Source organism: Sorex fumeus, unplaced genomic scaffold (genome assembly GCF_029834395.1).
Source record: "Sorex fumeus unplaced genomic scaffold, SorFum_2.1 ptg000098l, whole genome shotgun sequence".
NCBI lineage: Eukaryota > Metazoa > Chordata > Mammalia > Eulipotyphla > Soricidae > Sorex > Sorex fumeus.
In genome coordinates this window covers 21,709,454-21,723,425 of record NW_026606155.1, presented here as the reverse complement: position 1 = coordinate 21,723,425, position 13,972 = coordinate 21,709,454, and the positions used below count along the sequence as shown (strand labels likewise).

At 46.0% G+C, this 13,972-nt stretch overlaps 1 protein-coding gene across 1 annotated transcript; it reads right to left on the bottom strand.

Moving 5' to 3' along the window:
* Positions 1 to 665: 665 nt before the first annotated feature.
* NPC2 (NPC intracellular cholesterol transporter 2) lies at positions 666 to 13,841 on the bottom strand. Its single transcript, XM_056134005.1, has 4 exons — positions 13,545 to 13,841; positions 8,780 to 8,887; positions 5,719 to 5,891; positions 666 to 1,499 (listed from the first exon to the last, which is right to left on the bottom strand). Exons 1-4 carry the CDS (start codon positions 13,624 to 13,626, stop codon positions 1,413 to 1,415), a joined length of 450 nt encoding a protein of 149 aa, XP_055989980.1. The 5' UTR covers positions 13,627 to 13,841; the 3' UTR covers positions 666 to 1,412.
* Positions 13,842 to 13,972: the final 131 nt, after the last annotated feature.

Below are 13,972 nucleotides of genomic sequence, written 5' to 3'. Positions count from 1 at the left end.
GAGACACCAAAGTTTCAGTTAGCCCTTAACTTTCTACTACTTCATACTTCGTTTTTAATCTTGTAGGCTTTTTCTGCAGTGGAAAGTTTCCAAAGATTTCTAGGTTTTGTATAGATTTCAGCTCGTACCTGCATACTCCCACCTTCCCAATACAGTTCCCCTGACCTTTCAGTTATTTTCCAATTAGGTGATTCTTGCTTTGTGTTTTTTTTTTTTTTTCTCCAAGTTTGTTAGGTATATTAGTCTGTGCAAAGCAGTTATTTCAGATTGGCGTAGTCTAACCGGGCACAGGAAAGAAAAGGATATTTCTAGAAATCCTTTTTTTTTTTTGAGGGGGTGGGGGTACATCTATCTGTGTTCTGGCTCTGCACTCAGGGATCCCATCCTGTGGGTCTTGGGGGACCTGACGGAGTGCACGGGACCCAATCCAGGTTTGCCGCATGTAAGACAAGTGCCCTCACTGCTGTACTATTGTCCCAGCCCCTAGAAGGGTCACTTTGTGCTGTCCTACAGGGAGCCTGGCTGTCCACCCTGCATGGTTCTGGAGGACTCAGTCTGCCTGGAAGAAGTAGGGGAGCACAGACTCCAGGTACCCAGAGCAGCCACTAAGACGGCTGCGCTTTTTTTTTTTTTATTTTTAATAAAAGGAAGCAAAACTTTGTTAATCAAATGCTGCGTTTAATGAAACCCCCAAAGACAGAAAAAGGAGAGGAGAGACCATGAGAACCAGTCATCCAAGGAGGAGTTTCTGTCCTGGCACCCATCTCTCCCAGGCGCTGCGGGCGGGCACTGGGGAACAAGGCGCTGCCGGTGAAAGCCCTGGAGCGGGAGCGGAGGAGCCCGGTCTCACTGGTCCCCGGGAGGCACTGCCAGAGGAGCAACTTGCAGATGTTGGATCCCAGCTTTGACGGATGCGGTCTGTGATTCATCTTCCGCTGTGCGGGTCAATAAACCCAGCATCCCTCAGCTGCGTCACTTGGGTCTGTTGTGCTGGACCCTCTTTATTCAGCAAAAAAATACTGAGAGCAATGAAATCAATCCCTCCAGTCTCACTCCTTAACTTTCCCTCAATTTTTCTGTAAAAAATATTCCAAGGGTAATCAACCAACTGAGCTTCTCAGGAAACGGAGTCTTAGATGCTTTTTGGAGGCTGAGCATCAAAGAATAGCAGCCTATCAAGATTCCTTTTATCTTATAGCACTGATTAGGGCATTTATTATTTTTTTTTCTTCTTTTTTTCGGATGGTGCTGGGGACTGAACCCTAGCCCTCACACATGCAAGGCAAGTGCTCTACTGCTGAACTACATCTCATAGGTTCCAACACTGATTTAGTTTAGGTGTGATTTTTTTTCTTCCCTCCCTCCACCTGGGCGCTCTCACTCCCAGATAGGCAGGTTGGCATCGTATGGCTCTAGGAATCAATCTGTACTGGGATTTCCCAGCAGAAAAGACGCTGGCCTTTGTCATCCTGAAGTTCCCACTTCACCACCAGTTTTATCTGGAGCAAAAGAAAAAATGGGAGAAAATGAAATTAGGACCTCGCTTCATCCCAGATTTGGATTAATTTTGAATCCCAGATGTAAGTAGCAAACCGCCTAATATCCTTCACATTTTTCTTCTTTTTTCTCTTCGTTTTAAGTCTGTCCTAGATGTAAGTGGTAACAAACCAACAAAATGCCTAACATTCTCCACACTTTTCTTCTTAAATCTATCCACATAGTGAAGGGAACAGAGGATATAAAGTAAATCAAGTTACTACTTTGGTGTTTTAGCAGTACCACCACATACTAACCTAATTAAATAATCAAATACAAGTTATAAAGCTTTGGGGTGTGTATGTGTGGTGCTGGGAATTAAACCCAAGGCCTCACACATACCAGGCACATGCGCTACTGCTGAGTCCCCTTCCCAGGCTATCTAGTAGTACTTTTTCTCCCTTCTTAGATCAATAACACCTGAATGAAATCTCGCAAAGAGAAATCATTTGATTTCGCATCCAAGCAATTTCTTTTTGTGAAACAGATCCAGTTCTTTCCCATCTCTAACCATGAAGAGCAGCAAGTAAAAGGTAGATTCTTAGAGATAAGGAAACTTATTAGCTAGAAATATCAAACTCCTTGTGGGTCCAAAGTCCACGGCATGTGAATAATGTTAGGAACAAGAACTCTGTGTAGCAATGAGGTTCTTGTTGACTTCCTCAAGCTTTCTGGGACCACAAAGCTAATCAGAGATGTGTGCTGTGACTTTTCACTCGTGACTTTTCAGTCATGCTGAATCACCCCCTCTAACTGTTTCTATTCACCAGCTCTGTACCAGGTCTTACTTGTGAACTTTAGTTGACTTGCTTTATCAGCTGCTGCTTCCCTTCTATACGCCAGTGTTCATAAAGCAACATTTGGGTGAAGGTGATACCCAGTTTCTCAAAACTTGTTTGATAAGTTTTCAAGACTAGTATCCATTAACTTCTGTTTCACCTAGTGTTTAAATTAAAAAGCCGTTTTGCAAATGAACTATAATTCTCTTGGCAAACAATAGCTTACCACAGCTTAAAAGTGCCTGATATGTATCAGGCCTTCACCAGACACTCTACAGAAGTACCCGAGACTCAGAAATGCCCACAACTGCATAGATACTCCACAAATTAATTTATAATCTGTGTTTGACCTTTAGAGTCTCTTAGGCACAGAGATCCTGTGCTAAACAACTCTATTAGCATGTTTTTAAATTACCTGCCATTTTGAAAAACCAGAAATGGTCAGGTTGCTCCTGGGTTCTACTTGATTTCTTCTCAAAGAAACAGAGCTCTTGGGGCTGGAGCGACAGCAGAGCGGGTAGAGCATTTGCCTTGCACACGGCCAATCCCAGCATCCCATATGGTCCCCTGAGCACCACCAGGAGTAATTCCTGAGTGCGGATCCAGGAGTAACCCCTGTGCATCACCAAATGTGACCCAAAAAGCAGCAAATAAATAAATAAATAAATAAATAATTAAAATGGAGCTCTTGTTTTCATGGGGGGAAGAAAAGAATTGAATCCGTTTACTTCCCACGGTTCTTATCAAGACTCCTGTCTTCAATACAAGCCCATTTTAGTAGGCTTTATCTCACAAGTGCTGGTGGAAAGGGCAGCAGGTGTAACAAGTTGGGGCAGTGGGGGCAGCGGGGAGGAAGAACAGCCCAGGTGCTAACAGACTACTGGCCTCCAGTTAACAGACGGTTGGGGAAGCCAGGATCTCCTGAAGACAGCGCTAAAACATGATGACATCTTGAACTATCTGATATTTGGCAAAGATTTTTTTGCCAGCAATCACAAGACTGGGTTTACCCCTAGGCTGTAATCAGAGCAGGTCATGCTGCGGATTATCAGGGGCTCCAATTTCTTTATCTGGGAAATTTGGGTTCACCTCCACCCAGGGTGGCCATGCATACAGACACTTGGGGTACGGTGGGGTGAGGTCTTGAGAAATTCATCCCGAGGCACTGCCACTGCCTGTGAATGTTCGGGATGGGTGCGCACTGGACGGCAGCGTGTGCCTGGTGAATGCATGACGGCCCTGGACTTCTCACTGAACCAGATCACAAGGGGCTTGATTTGTGGCCTGAAACATTGGCCCCAGGCAAGACTGCCAGCCTGTCCTGAAAAACCTAAACCACTGAACACTGGCTTGGCCTCCTTGTGGATGAGAATTCTTTCAGGTATCCATTTGCAGAATAAGGGGTTTCATCCACATGAAGGCTTTGCTTTGGTGAGTAACTTTCCTCCACAATCAGCTGGTCTAGATTTTCCAAAACCTTTCCAGCTGCCTTTGCATCAGCATTTGCAGACTAATGGGCTTTCATATTACAAAATAAATAAAATGATTCCTGACTTGTTTAAAAACAGTGATTTTCAACCTTTTAACACTTACAGCCTGGCACTGAAAAACACTGCCTTAAACTACCCAGGAGCAGCAGTGAAGCTTCAGCCTCAGAGTGAGGTCCAGACTCTTCTCTATTTAAATGCTGTGTCACAACAGAATCCAGAGAGTACATTTCTAATTTAAAAATTCTAGGCTCTGGGGCCAGAGTGATAGCACAGTGAGTAGGGTGCTTGCCTTGCATGTGACAGACGAGGGAACCACGCACCCCATATGGTTCCTCCGCCTGTCAGAAGTAATTCTTGAGCACAGAGCCCTGAGCACTGCCAGATATGACACCCCCCAGCTCCCCAAAAAACAGAGCAAAAAATAAATAATAATCTAGGCTCTTCAGAATTAACTTCTTGATACAAAGTGACCTATTATATTTATAACAGAGAGGGAGGGGGGGAGAGAGAGAGAGAGAGAGAGAGAAAGAGAGAGAGATGCACCTATACACATGTGTGATACTGAGGTGTAAACCAGGGCCTCACACATGCAAGGCAAGTACTCTACCACTGAGCTACTTCCCCAGACTGTTATTATTGTGGTTCTTGGTGCTAGAGTCTATAGCACAAGCAAATAAGACCTCAAACCTTGAGCTGAACTCCTTGAAGGAATACCTGGCTTTGGGACTTTTTCCTCATTTAAGAGGGAGCAGCAGCACTAGTGCTCAACTTCTTTCTAGCCTGACCAGTCTGTAGAGGGGTCAGTTTTGTCCTCCTTGGAGCAGACTTGGGGAATCCTGCCCTGGGTAGCAGCTCAGAGCTGCCCATCTCCAATAGCAGGTCTGAGGGGAAGTCTCTGGCTGACCAGGGACAAGTGTCTCCTTGGGTCTGCTGCTGTTCTGGAGGTGAGGGCGGGCTGGGGCCGCTAACCTCAGAGTGTAGGCAGCGAGGGGCTCTAGCTTTTCTTTCAACAAACCTGCTTCTCTCATGATTACTGTGCTGAGGGATGCGCTTCTGTCTGGTTTCTAACCCCAATAATACAAGCCCTTCTCAAATTTTCGTTAGTCCCCCTGCTTCCAATTCAATGATCCTTTAAATGCTTCCATTGTTTTGTTCTTAGTCAAGATCCAAGCTCAGGTGGAAGAGGACATGCTTGATTTCCCACCTCACTAGCCCTTAATCACTTTGTTTCCACGTCAATCTCTCCCAGGGCCTCTTACAGGCAACAACAGCAGTGGACTGTGTGTGCTTAAGGGAAAGGATGAACAAAACTGCTTGAGATTCAATCAAGCACAAGGGAAAATGATGCTAACAAGAGAGGCAATAAACAAGATGAGTGGGGCTCTAGATGGTAATAGGCAACAGTAAGGTTACTAGGTCAGTGGAGTTTGGGGACTGCAAGGCATGACTGTATTATATATTAAAATGGCATCATTACAGGGGCTGGAGCAATAGCACAGCGGGTAGGGCATTTGCCTTGCACGTGGCCGACCCAGGTTCGATTCCCAGCATCCCATATGGTCCCCCGAGCACCGCCAGGGGTGATTCCTGAGTGCAGAGCCAGGAGTAACCCCTGAGCATTACTAGGTGTGACCCAAAAAGCAAAAAAAAAAAAAAAACAAAACAAAAACATAATTAGGTCCTGGCTAACCATTGGGCTAAGACAAAGAACAAAGGGGTTCGATGAAAATGATCTGTCCTACCCCTCATGGTTTCTAACCCTCCAACCTCCTCCCTTTATAACAGCTTCTCTTCTGCATCAGACAAAGAACTCCTCCCAACTCGGATTCTCTGACGCTCCACCGCCTCCCCCGCCCCGTCCAAATTTTTTAATCACATGGCCTACAAGTGTCCTCAATAGCAGCATGACTCACAGAGGGGTATTCGCTCTTCACCGGCAGTTTGTTAATGTAGCTGTAGGTCCGGCCTTTTTGGATGGGACAGGAGATTCCACTCTTACAACCGTTTGGCTCAGGAATGGGAAAGGGAACTGTCACGCCCAACAGGATACCATGCACCAAAGCTGTGCTATTCTGAGAATTCGTATCTAAGAGATAAAAGAATAGAAAATCAGCAAGTGAAGAAAATAGTGTATTTCCAAATGCTAAATAAATAAAAAAAAATTCAAATATATTCTTAAGCATGGCATGAATATAATAGAAAATCATAAAATCATACCTCTTAAATCCTAGGCTATTTTTCCTTACAATTATGCTTAGTACCTCTGCGAATGCTCAGACAAGAATTCACTTCCATACTTCAAAAAATGACTAAATTGTGCCCCACCCCAAAATTATAATAAAAGAAATCAGTGGGAATTGTTTTCTTTGCTCTTACTGTCTTTCAGTTTCTTAGGAGAATTGGAGCTACCTGGGTAGTAATCACATACCACAAGATAACTGACTTGTGACATAAACTTTCTCTTTCCTATCTACAGTAACTTTAGTTCAAATGTACTGTGATTCATAAGGAGTTATATGGATAAGGGCCTGGACATGCAGCTCAAATCTTCAAGCACATGCCTTGAATGTGCAAAGGTCCTGGGCTCGGTTTCCAGCACCTTCTGCTCCTTCTCACCCAGCTGGTCTCCACAACAATAAAAGTTTTAGTGAACTGATTTCTGGGTTCTAAAACAGCTTGCCCATTCATTCATTCATTCATTCATTCATCATCCTGTTATTCGTCGACTGCCTCAAGTAGGCCCCAGTAACGTCTCTTTCATCCTAGCCCTGAGATTATATTCAAGGCTCTTTAGGAGAATGAGACCCATCATTGTTACTGGTATTTGGCATATTTGGTAGGCCACGGGGAGTTTGCCAGACTCTGCCCTGTGGGCAGGCTACATTCGATAGCCTGCAAGTTTGTCCAAAGTAGGAATGAGATAATAAGATGTCCTAAAAAGATGTCCTGATAAGATGTCACGCGGCCACAAATGCGGCCGCGCAGTTCTGGGAGCTGAATTTTATAGTCTCTGAGTCTTGGCCGTTGATGGGATTACACGGCACCACGGGGCCAGGTGGTGGGTGTGACCCCCGCCTACTGGAATTTGGAGGATCTGGGTGGAGGATGCTCGACTCCAATCCGAGTAGGCTTGCCCATAGGATTTGATTATAAATAAATATGGGTTGGAATACAAAAAGAGGGAAGGAATTAGAAGTTTTCAGATACATTCCAAGGGCAATAACTATAGTGAAAATACTTTTACTCTTGGGGCTAGATATATCTCTAGCAGGCAGGGTTTGTACTGCACATGGTCAACCCAGGTTCAATTCCTGGCATCCCATGTGGACCCTTGAACACCACCAGGAGTAATTTCTGGGGTGCTGAGCAGAAGTAACTCCTGAGTACTGCCAGGTGTGCCGCTCAACCCCCACCAAAAAAAAAGGATGTTAACTTTTTTAAAAGGCACAAATTAGAAGGAAGTACATTTCTTTGTAATCTCTACACGTCATGTAACAAGATCATCAGAAGGAATAAATATAATAAAATGGGGGTAAACAGTGTTATGAATGTTAGGGAATTTTTAAGATGCAGAGTCTTGGTTTTATTATTTATTTATTTTTGGTTGGGGAGACTGAGTTAGTTTCCTTTAAAAGGTAAATTTTTGGTTTGGAACTAAAAACAGTTCTAGTACTTAGAGTCGTCTCTAGGTAAAAAATCAGAGAGGAGGGCTAGAGAGGAAGCACAATGATTAAGGACTGCAGCTGAGCCGGGTTCAAATCCTCCACCCTACACAATGCCTGAAACACTGACAGGAGAGACCCCGAAGGAGAGCCAGGTATAAGTCCCAAACTCCATAAGGTGTGGTCCCCACCCCACTGACTAAAACAAAACCCAAACTGGCTGCAGGAATGAGAAATGCCTTGGAGATTTCTGTATGACTATCTAGTTTCATGGGCTAGGATTCTAGTTCATGAAGGAAGGATTCAAGGTAGATGCCTTTCCTAGAAATAAAGGCATTTATTTCCTAGAAAAAGTTTTTCATTTGTCTAGATTCATGGGGATCAGAAAGTGATGAAGTGGTACAAGGAAAAAACAAGCTTCAATAATAATTCCTCAAGTTGAAGAAGCAAGCTCAGACATCTTTATTTTTTTCTTCAGTCCTCACTGGGCCATGCACCTTTATCTTAATGCAGGATTCAGACTCAATAGCTGGAATTTAATATGTAGCACTGTCCTCCTGTTGTTCATCGATTTGCTCGAGCAAGCACCAGTAATGTCTCCACTGTGAGACTTGTTGTTACTGTTTTTGGCATACTGAATATGCCACGGGGAGCTTGCCAGGCTCTGCCGTGCAGGAGGGATACTCTCGGTAGCTGGAGCGGGCTGGAATTCAATACACTTTTTAAAATAACATTTTGACGACTGGAAAGATAGTCCAGTGATTAAGATTCTTGCCTTGCACTTAGCCAACCTGGGTTTGATCCTTGGCACCCCATATGGTCTGTCGCCTGGGACTTGCCAGAAGTAATCCCTGAACAATGAATCAGGAGCAAACCCCAGCACAGTTAAGTGTGGCCCCACAAAACAGAAACAAACAACAAGGACCAAAAAACCCCAACATTTTGAATGGGTTTCAAAACCTATAGAAATGGGGTCTTTTCTAAAACTCTGTAGTCTATAGCTAGAAGAACTCAAGTTCCTACAAAAACTTTCTGTATGCCACTGGCCAAAACAGGACAGAAAAGCCCTCCTTATCTTCTCTAACCTGTAAGTACATGGAAATCTCCTTGTTGGTTTATAGGGCATCTGGTAACTCCGGTCTCGAGGAAATAGGCATTTGGGGCTCCAGCAAGAGAAAGACACAAGGCACACGGATCTGAGCTTTGCACCCATGGGAGAGGAGGTCACAGAACTCTGGACGGCTGCTCTCTCAACAAGTCCTCAAGCCAACAATCTGCTTTATGTAACATTAGAAGAGCCACTTATACTCACTGCTGGTGAAGGTGGCATTGACACTGTATGACTGTCCTTTGTGCAGTTTGCAGGGCTGGCTCGGACAGGGGTTCACGTTCACTTCCTTGAGAAGTCCAGTCGTAGTGCCTGCGGGAGAGAAGAAATGAATGACCCACGAAGGTGCTGCGCTCGGCTAGTCAGGATACGCCTATTCCCTGGCGCCTTTTCTGGGATGGAGTTAAAAGTCAGAATCTGGATCCACTTACTTGATAAAATCATATCCTTTCAATCAGCTGAAAGGAGGCCAGTTGGTTTCTCCACCAAGAATAAGAAACCTTCTTTATATTAGATGATAGCCGGAGGCTGTCTTCACCAAAGATTAAACCACAACCAACAAAACTCTACAAGCTGCCTTTCAAGATCACCCCTGGTGGTGCTCAGGGGACCAGGTGTAGCTCTGGGATCGAACCAGGGTGGGCTGGGTGCACTGTACTGCATACTGCCGCTCCAGGCCCCAGGACTATTATGGGAATTGGAAAACAGCAAAAACAATTAGACCATCTAGCCTTGGCTTCTGAAATGAGGCTCATTCCAGAAGCCTGATTGCTACCGATTAAGTGGGCTATGAAATGAAAGAGAAACCACTCTCTAGAGGAAAGTGCTAGAATAGATCAAGTTTGTTTCCACCTCTGAAAGAGGAACTACACTGTATCCACTGCACGGCTGGGAATTATTTTCCTGTTATTTATCATGTTTGTTTGAGGGAAGAAAGCTAAGAGGTCTACTCAGGAGTCAAATTATCTTGGCTAGAAAAATAAGCAGTATCTTAATTTCTCAAAAAGCAAGATTATTTTTATTGAAACTTAGTTAAAAAGATGTGTGGCAAGAGAGAGGGAGAAATGTGTGTTCAAGAGAGACACAGGCTTCTGCAGAGTGGAAGTAGGTGAGCAAAGAAGCATAGAGATAAGAAGAGAGATAATTGTTCAAAGGAGACCCAGGTCATGCAGAGCTGCAGTATCTCACAATCTTGACCACGTCATTAGGACACTGATTTCCAAGTTCTTTCCAGAGGCTATGGTCTTCAAAGCTCTATTACAAACTAAGGGCCCAAATCATACTGGACTCAAATCAGGAAGCTTCCCAAAAGAGAGAAGTCCAACTAATTGTATTATAAAGGAGAATACTGCCACCTGATCTAAGTTTCTGTTCCCTGGCAGTCCTTACCTGAAATAGGTCTCTATCCAGGCTGGGAACAACTTACTTGTGAATGCCTCAAAGGCTGGAAAACCAGGGCCAGCCTGGGAAGGCACTCGGTAAAGAAGTAATATTAGTCTGACTTGCCAGTGTTGTTTTAAAGCAGTTTAAAAAAAAATCAATTTATGCAGCTGGAGAGATAGTACAAAGGTAAAGCCACTTACTTGCCTAGCAAGCGGTTATGGCCACAAACGGTTCGATTTCTGGCACCGCAGACATTCCCCAAGGCACCACCTAGACCAGGTCCTGAGCACAAAGCCAGGGATTGTCCCCAAATAAGACAAATGCAAGCTCTAATCAACGATCTATTGGAAATCAGTGGCTTTCAAGGTCCAAATTCTACCTATTCTTTTCAAGGCTGGCTTGTGTTCTTGTAGGAACTGAGTAAAAGGTTGTTCTTATAGCTCCTCCGTCCAGCTTCTGGTTAATAAGAGGTTCTTGGGCTTCTAAAGTCAACAGAACAAACTTCTCAAAAATTAGCAAAAATTGCAAAAGAAAATGAAGAGAGGACTGAGAAATGAGCCACTCTGGAAGGAAAGGGGTAGTAAGTGGATCTCAAAAACCTTTTGATGTGGACACTTGAGTTGTTACATAGTATTTCCCAATTCAAAAGTAAATTGAAAATTTGTAAGTGAAACATTCTTTTCCTTAAGATGTTTTTTCCATATAGGCACACCAGCTCTTTTCAAATGAACAGGACAATTCTAGAATTTATGTTCCTTTGTGTCTCCTTCTTGGGCTGGAGTGATAGCACAGCGGGTAGAGCGTTTGCCCACCCGGGTTCAATTCCTCCGCCTCTCTCAAACAGCCTGGCAAGCTACCGAGAGTACTTCACCTGTGCGACAAAGCCTGGCAAGCTACCCGTCATGTATTCGATATGCAAAAACAGTAACAATTGTGACTGTCCTCCCGTTGTTCATTGATTTTCTCCAGCGAGCCCAGTAACGTCTCCATCATGAGACTTTGTTGTTACTGTGTTTGGCATATCGAATACGTCAATGGCAGCTTGCCAGGCTTTGCCGTATGGGCGAGATACTCTCGGTAGCTTGCCGGGCTCTCCAAAAGAGGTAGAGGAATCGAACCCGGGTCGGCCGTGTTGGCTGTGTGCAAGGCAAACGCCCTACCCGCTGTGCTATCGCTCCAGCCCCAACAGTAACAAGTTTCACAATTTGTTGTGAGATGTTACTGGTGCCTGCTTCAGCAAATCGATGAACAGGAGGACAGTGCTACAGTGCTACTGTGCCTCCTTCTATTCTTCTTCTTCTTTTTTTTAATGTTACCACTGAAATCCAAGGCATCTCATGAATCCCCATTATTTTCCTACTGCTTCCTCACTGTGTGATCTTGGGCCAGTTACTCTATGCACCTGTTTCCTTATCTGTAAAAGACTGTAAAGACGAAATGAATTTGCACAGTTAACAGCGTTTACAGGTGTTGGTTATTAAGTTAAATATAGAGAAAGGCGGTAATCTGAGGTGGTAATAGCACATTTTCTGGTACCACGCTCACAGTTTGGTGGGACAGTGTTAAGTTTCAATAGATCAGCATTTCAAAGTTTTTTCTTTTATGGGACACTCCCAATGGTGCAAAGGGAACCATGCAGTGCTGGAAAAGATCTAGGGCTGCCTATCGAGTTATCTCAGTGGCCCAAAGCCAGCGGATTTCTTCTGCAATCACATCTGTTTCCTAGCCCATTTTAGTTTTGCCTCAAAAATTATTTTCATTGGGGCTGGAGCGATAGCACAGTGGGTAGGGCATTTGCCTTGCACGCAGCCAACATGGCCGACACAGGTTCCATTCCCAGCATCCCATATGGTCCCCCGAGCACCACCAGGAGCAATTCCTGAGTGCATGAGCCAGGAGTAACCCCTGAGCATCGCTGGGTGTGACCCAAAAAGCAAAAAAAAAATTTTTTTTTGATTGGGGGCTGGAACAATAGCACAGTGGATAAGGCATTTGCCTTCCACCTGGCAGACCCGGGTTCAATTCCCAGCATCCCATATGGTCCCCTGAGCACTGCCAGGGGTAATTCCTGAGCACAGAGCCAGGAGTAACCCCTATGCATCGCCGGGTGTGACCCAAAAAGCAAAAAAAAAAAAATTTTTTTTTGATCATACAATGGCACTGTAGCACTGTTCTCCCACTGTTCATCGATTTGCTCAAGTGGGCACCACTAATGTCTCCATTGTGAGACTTGTTACTGTTTTTGGCGTATCCAATACGCCACGGGGAGCTTGCCAGGCTTTGCCGTGTAGGTGGGATACTCTCCGTATCTTGCCGGGCTCTCCAAGAGGGATGGAGGAAGCGAACCTGGGTCGGCTGCACGCAAGGCAGATGCCCTATTCTCACATTTAAAAAATTGTTGGTTTTGGGGCCACACCCGGAGGTGCTCGGGGTTTACTCCTGGTGGAGGCTGGAGGATGAGGGGGTTCATAAGTGGTGATGGGCATTAAAGTGGGGGGGTGCGGAGGGATAGCACAGCGGGTAGGGCGTTTGCCTTCCATGCGGCTGACCCGGGTTTGATCCCCGGAGTCCCATTTCCTTCCTCTCCCAGCCCCAGCACCCCCAGGAGTTAATTCCTGAGTGCAGAGCCAGAAGTAATCACTGAGCATCACCAGGTGTGACCCAAAAAGCAAAACAACAACAACAAAAATCCAACTCTGGTGGGTAGCGCGTATGGCAAGCATCCTACCCACTGTACTATCTCTTCAGCACTCTCCATTTATTTTGCAAACAAATCTTTTTTGTTGTTCAAGTTACAATTACCTGATACTGGACATAAAGTGTCAACTTATTCGGGTACTCCGTGTACTTTTGGTTGTAAGTTGTTTAACATCTTTGGGATCCGATGACTGACTACAAAAGATCCCCACGTTTTCTTTCGGTTTACACTTTTTTACAACATCAGTTTCATCTTTTACTGATGTTTAACCCCGTTCCACTCCAGAAAAGTTCGAGCTCAAACATTGAATTCTGTAGATTTGACTGGACTTGGAACGTCTCTGCCCGGTTCCTTCACCGCTCCCCCGACCCCCTATTTTCTAATAAAGATTTCAAACAAGGGTGGCTGGTGACTGTATGTCAATAAAAGCACGAGTTTAACAGGAGGAAAAACTGATGCAAAATCACCAACAAACCCTCGCCGGAGCCAAACTGATTTGTCTGGGGGGTAAAAAAGGGAAAAGAAAAACAATCCTGGTGGCGAGGGAGCGAGGTCGTGCAAGACACAGGGCTTCAGGGGGTCGGGGGGGAAAAGTGAACCCTCACTCCGCAACCCAGCGCTGCACCTGGCTGTCGGTGCCACAAACTTCAAGAAACTTAGCAAACGCCTCGCTCCCAGGAGCGGCCCCGAGCCCGGTTCCGGGGACAGAGACCAAGTTGGGAGCAGGTTTACCTGGGCCTAGCAAGCTTCTGCCTGGGCCCCACCCATCCGAACCCGAGCCGGGACGGAATCCCAGGCGACTGCGCGACCCGCCCCCATCTCGTCCCGGGATCCCCGCGCGGGGCTTCTGGCGCGCGGGAACCTTGGGCTGGCTGGTCCCGGGCTTACCGCAGTCCTTGAAGTTCACCGGCTCCGCCAGCGCGGAGGTGAAGAGCCCCAGGAGCAGGAACGTAGCGGCCAGGGAACTCATGGCAACGGCGACCGAGACGCAACTCCCCGAGGAAGGAAGATGCAGCCGCCCGGGTCACAAGATATATCCAGCCGGAGAGCCGGGGTGGAGCCCGGTCAGGCGACGAAGCGTCAGCCAGCAGGGCAACAGGCCCGCCCTCGCCCCGCCCCCGAGGACCGGGACGGACTTTTACTGGCCGGGCCCAGGCGCCCACTCTCTCCGCCCCTCGGCTCGGGCCCCCGCCGCTTCGCCGCTTTCAAGTTCCATCTCCGCCCGGCTCGAACCCCCTTTGCTCTCCGCCAGGATTTTTGTGGAACTCTTCCGCCTTGGGAGAATTGTAGCCAATCAAACGCTTTTCTGCCGACAC

Coding starts and splice junctions, on each gene's coding strand:
- NPC2 (XM_056134005.1), bottom strand. CDS start 13,626: ATGAGTTCCCTGGCCGCTACGTTCCTGCTCCTGGGGCTCTTCACCTCC. Junction 8,888..13,544: donor GGTGAACTTCAAGGACTGCG/GTAAGCCCGGGA, acceptor TCTCTCCCGCAG/GCACTACGACTGGACTTCTC. Junction 1,500..5,718: donor TGAAGAGCGAATACCCCTCT/GTGAGTCATGCT, acceptor CTTTTGCTCCAG/ATAAAACTGGTGGTGAAGTG.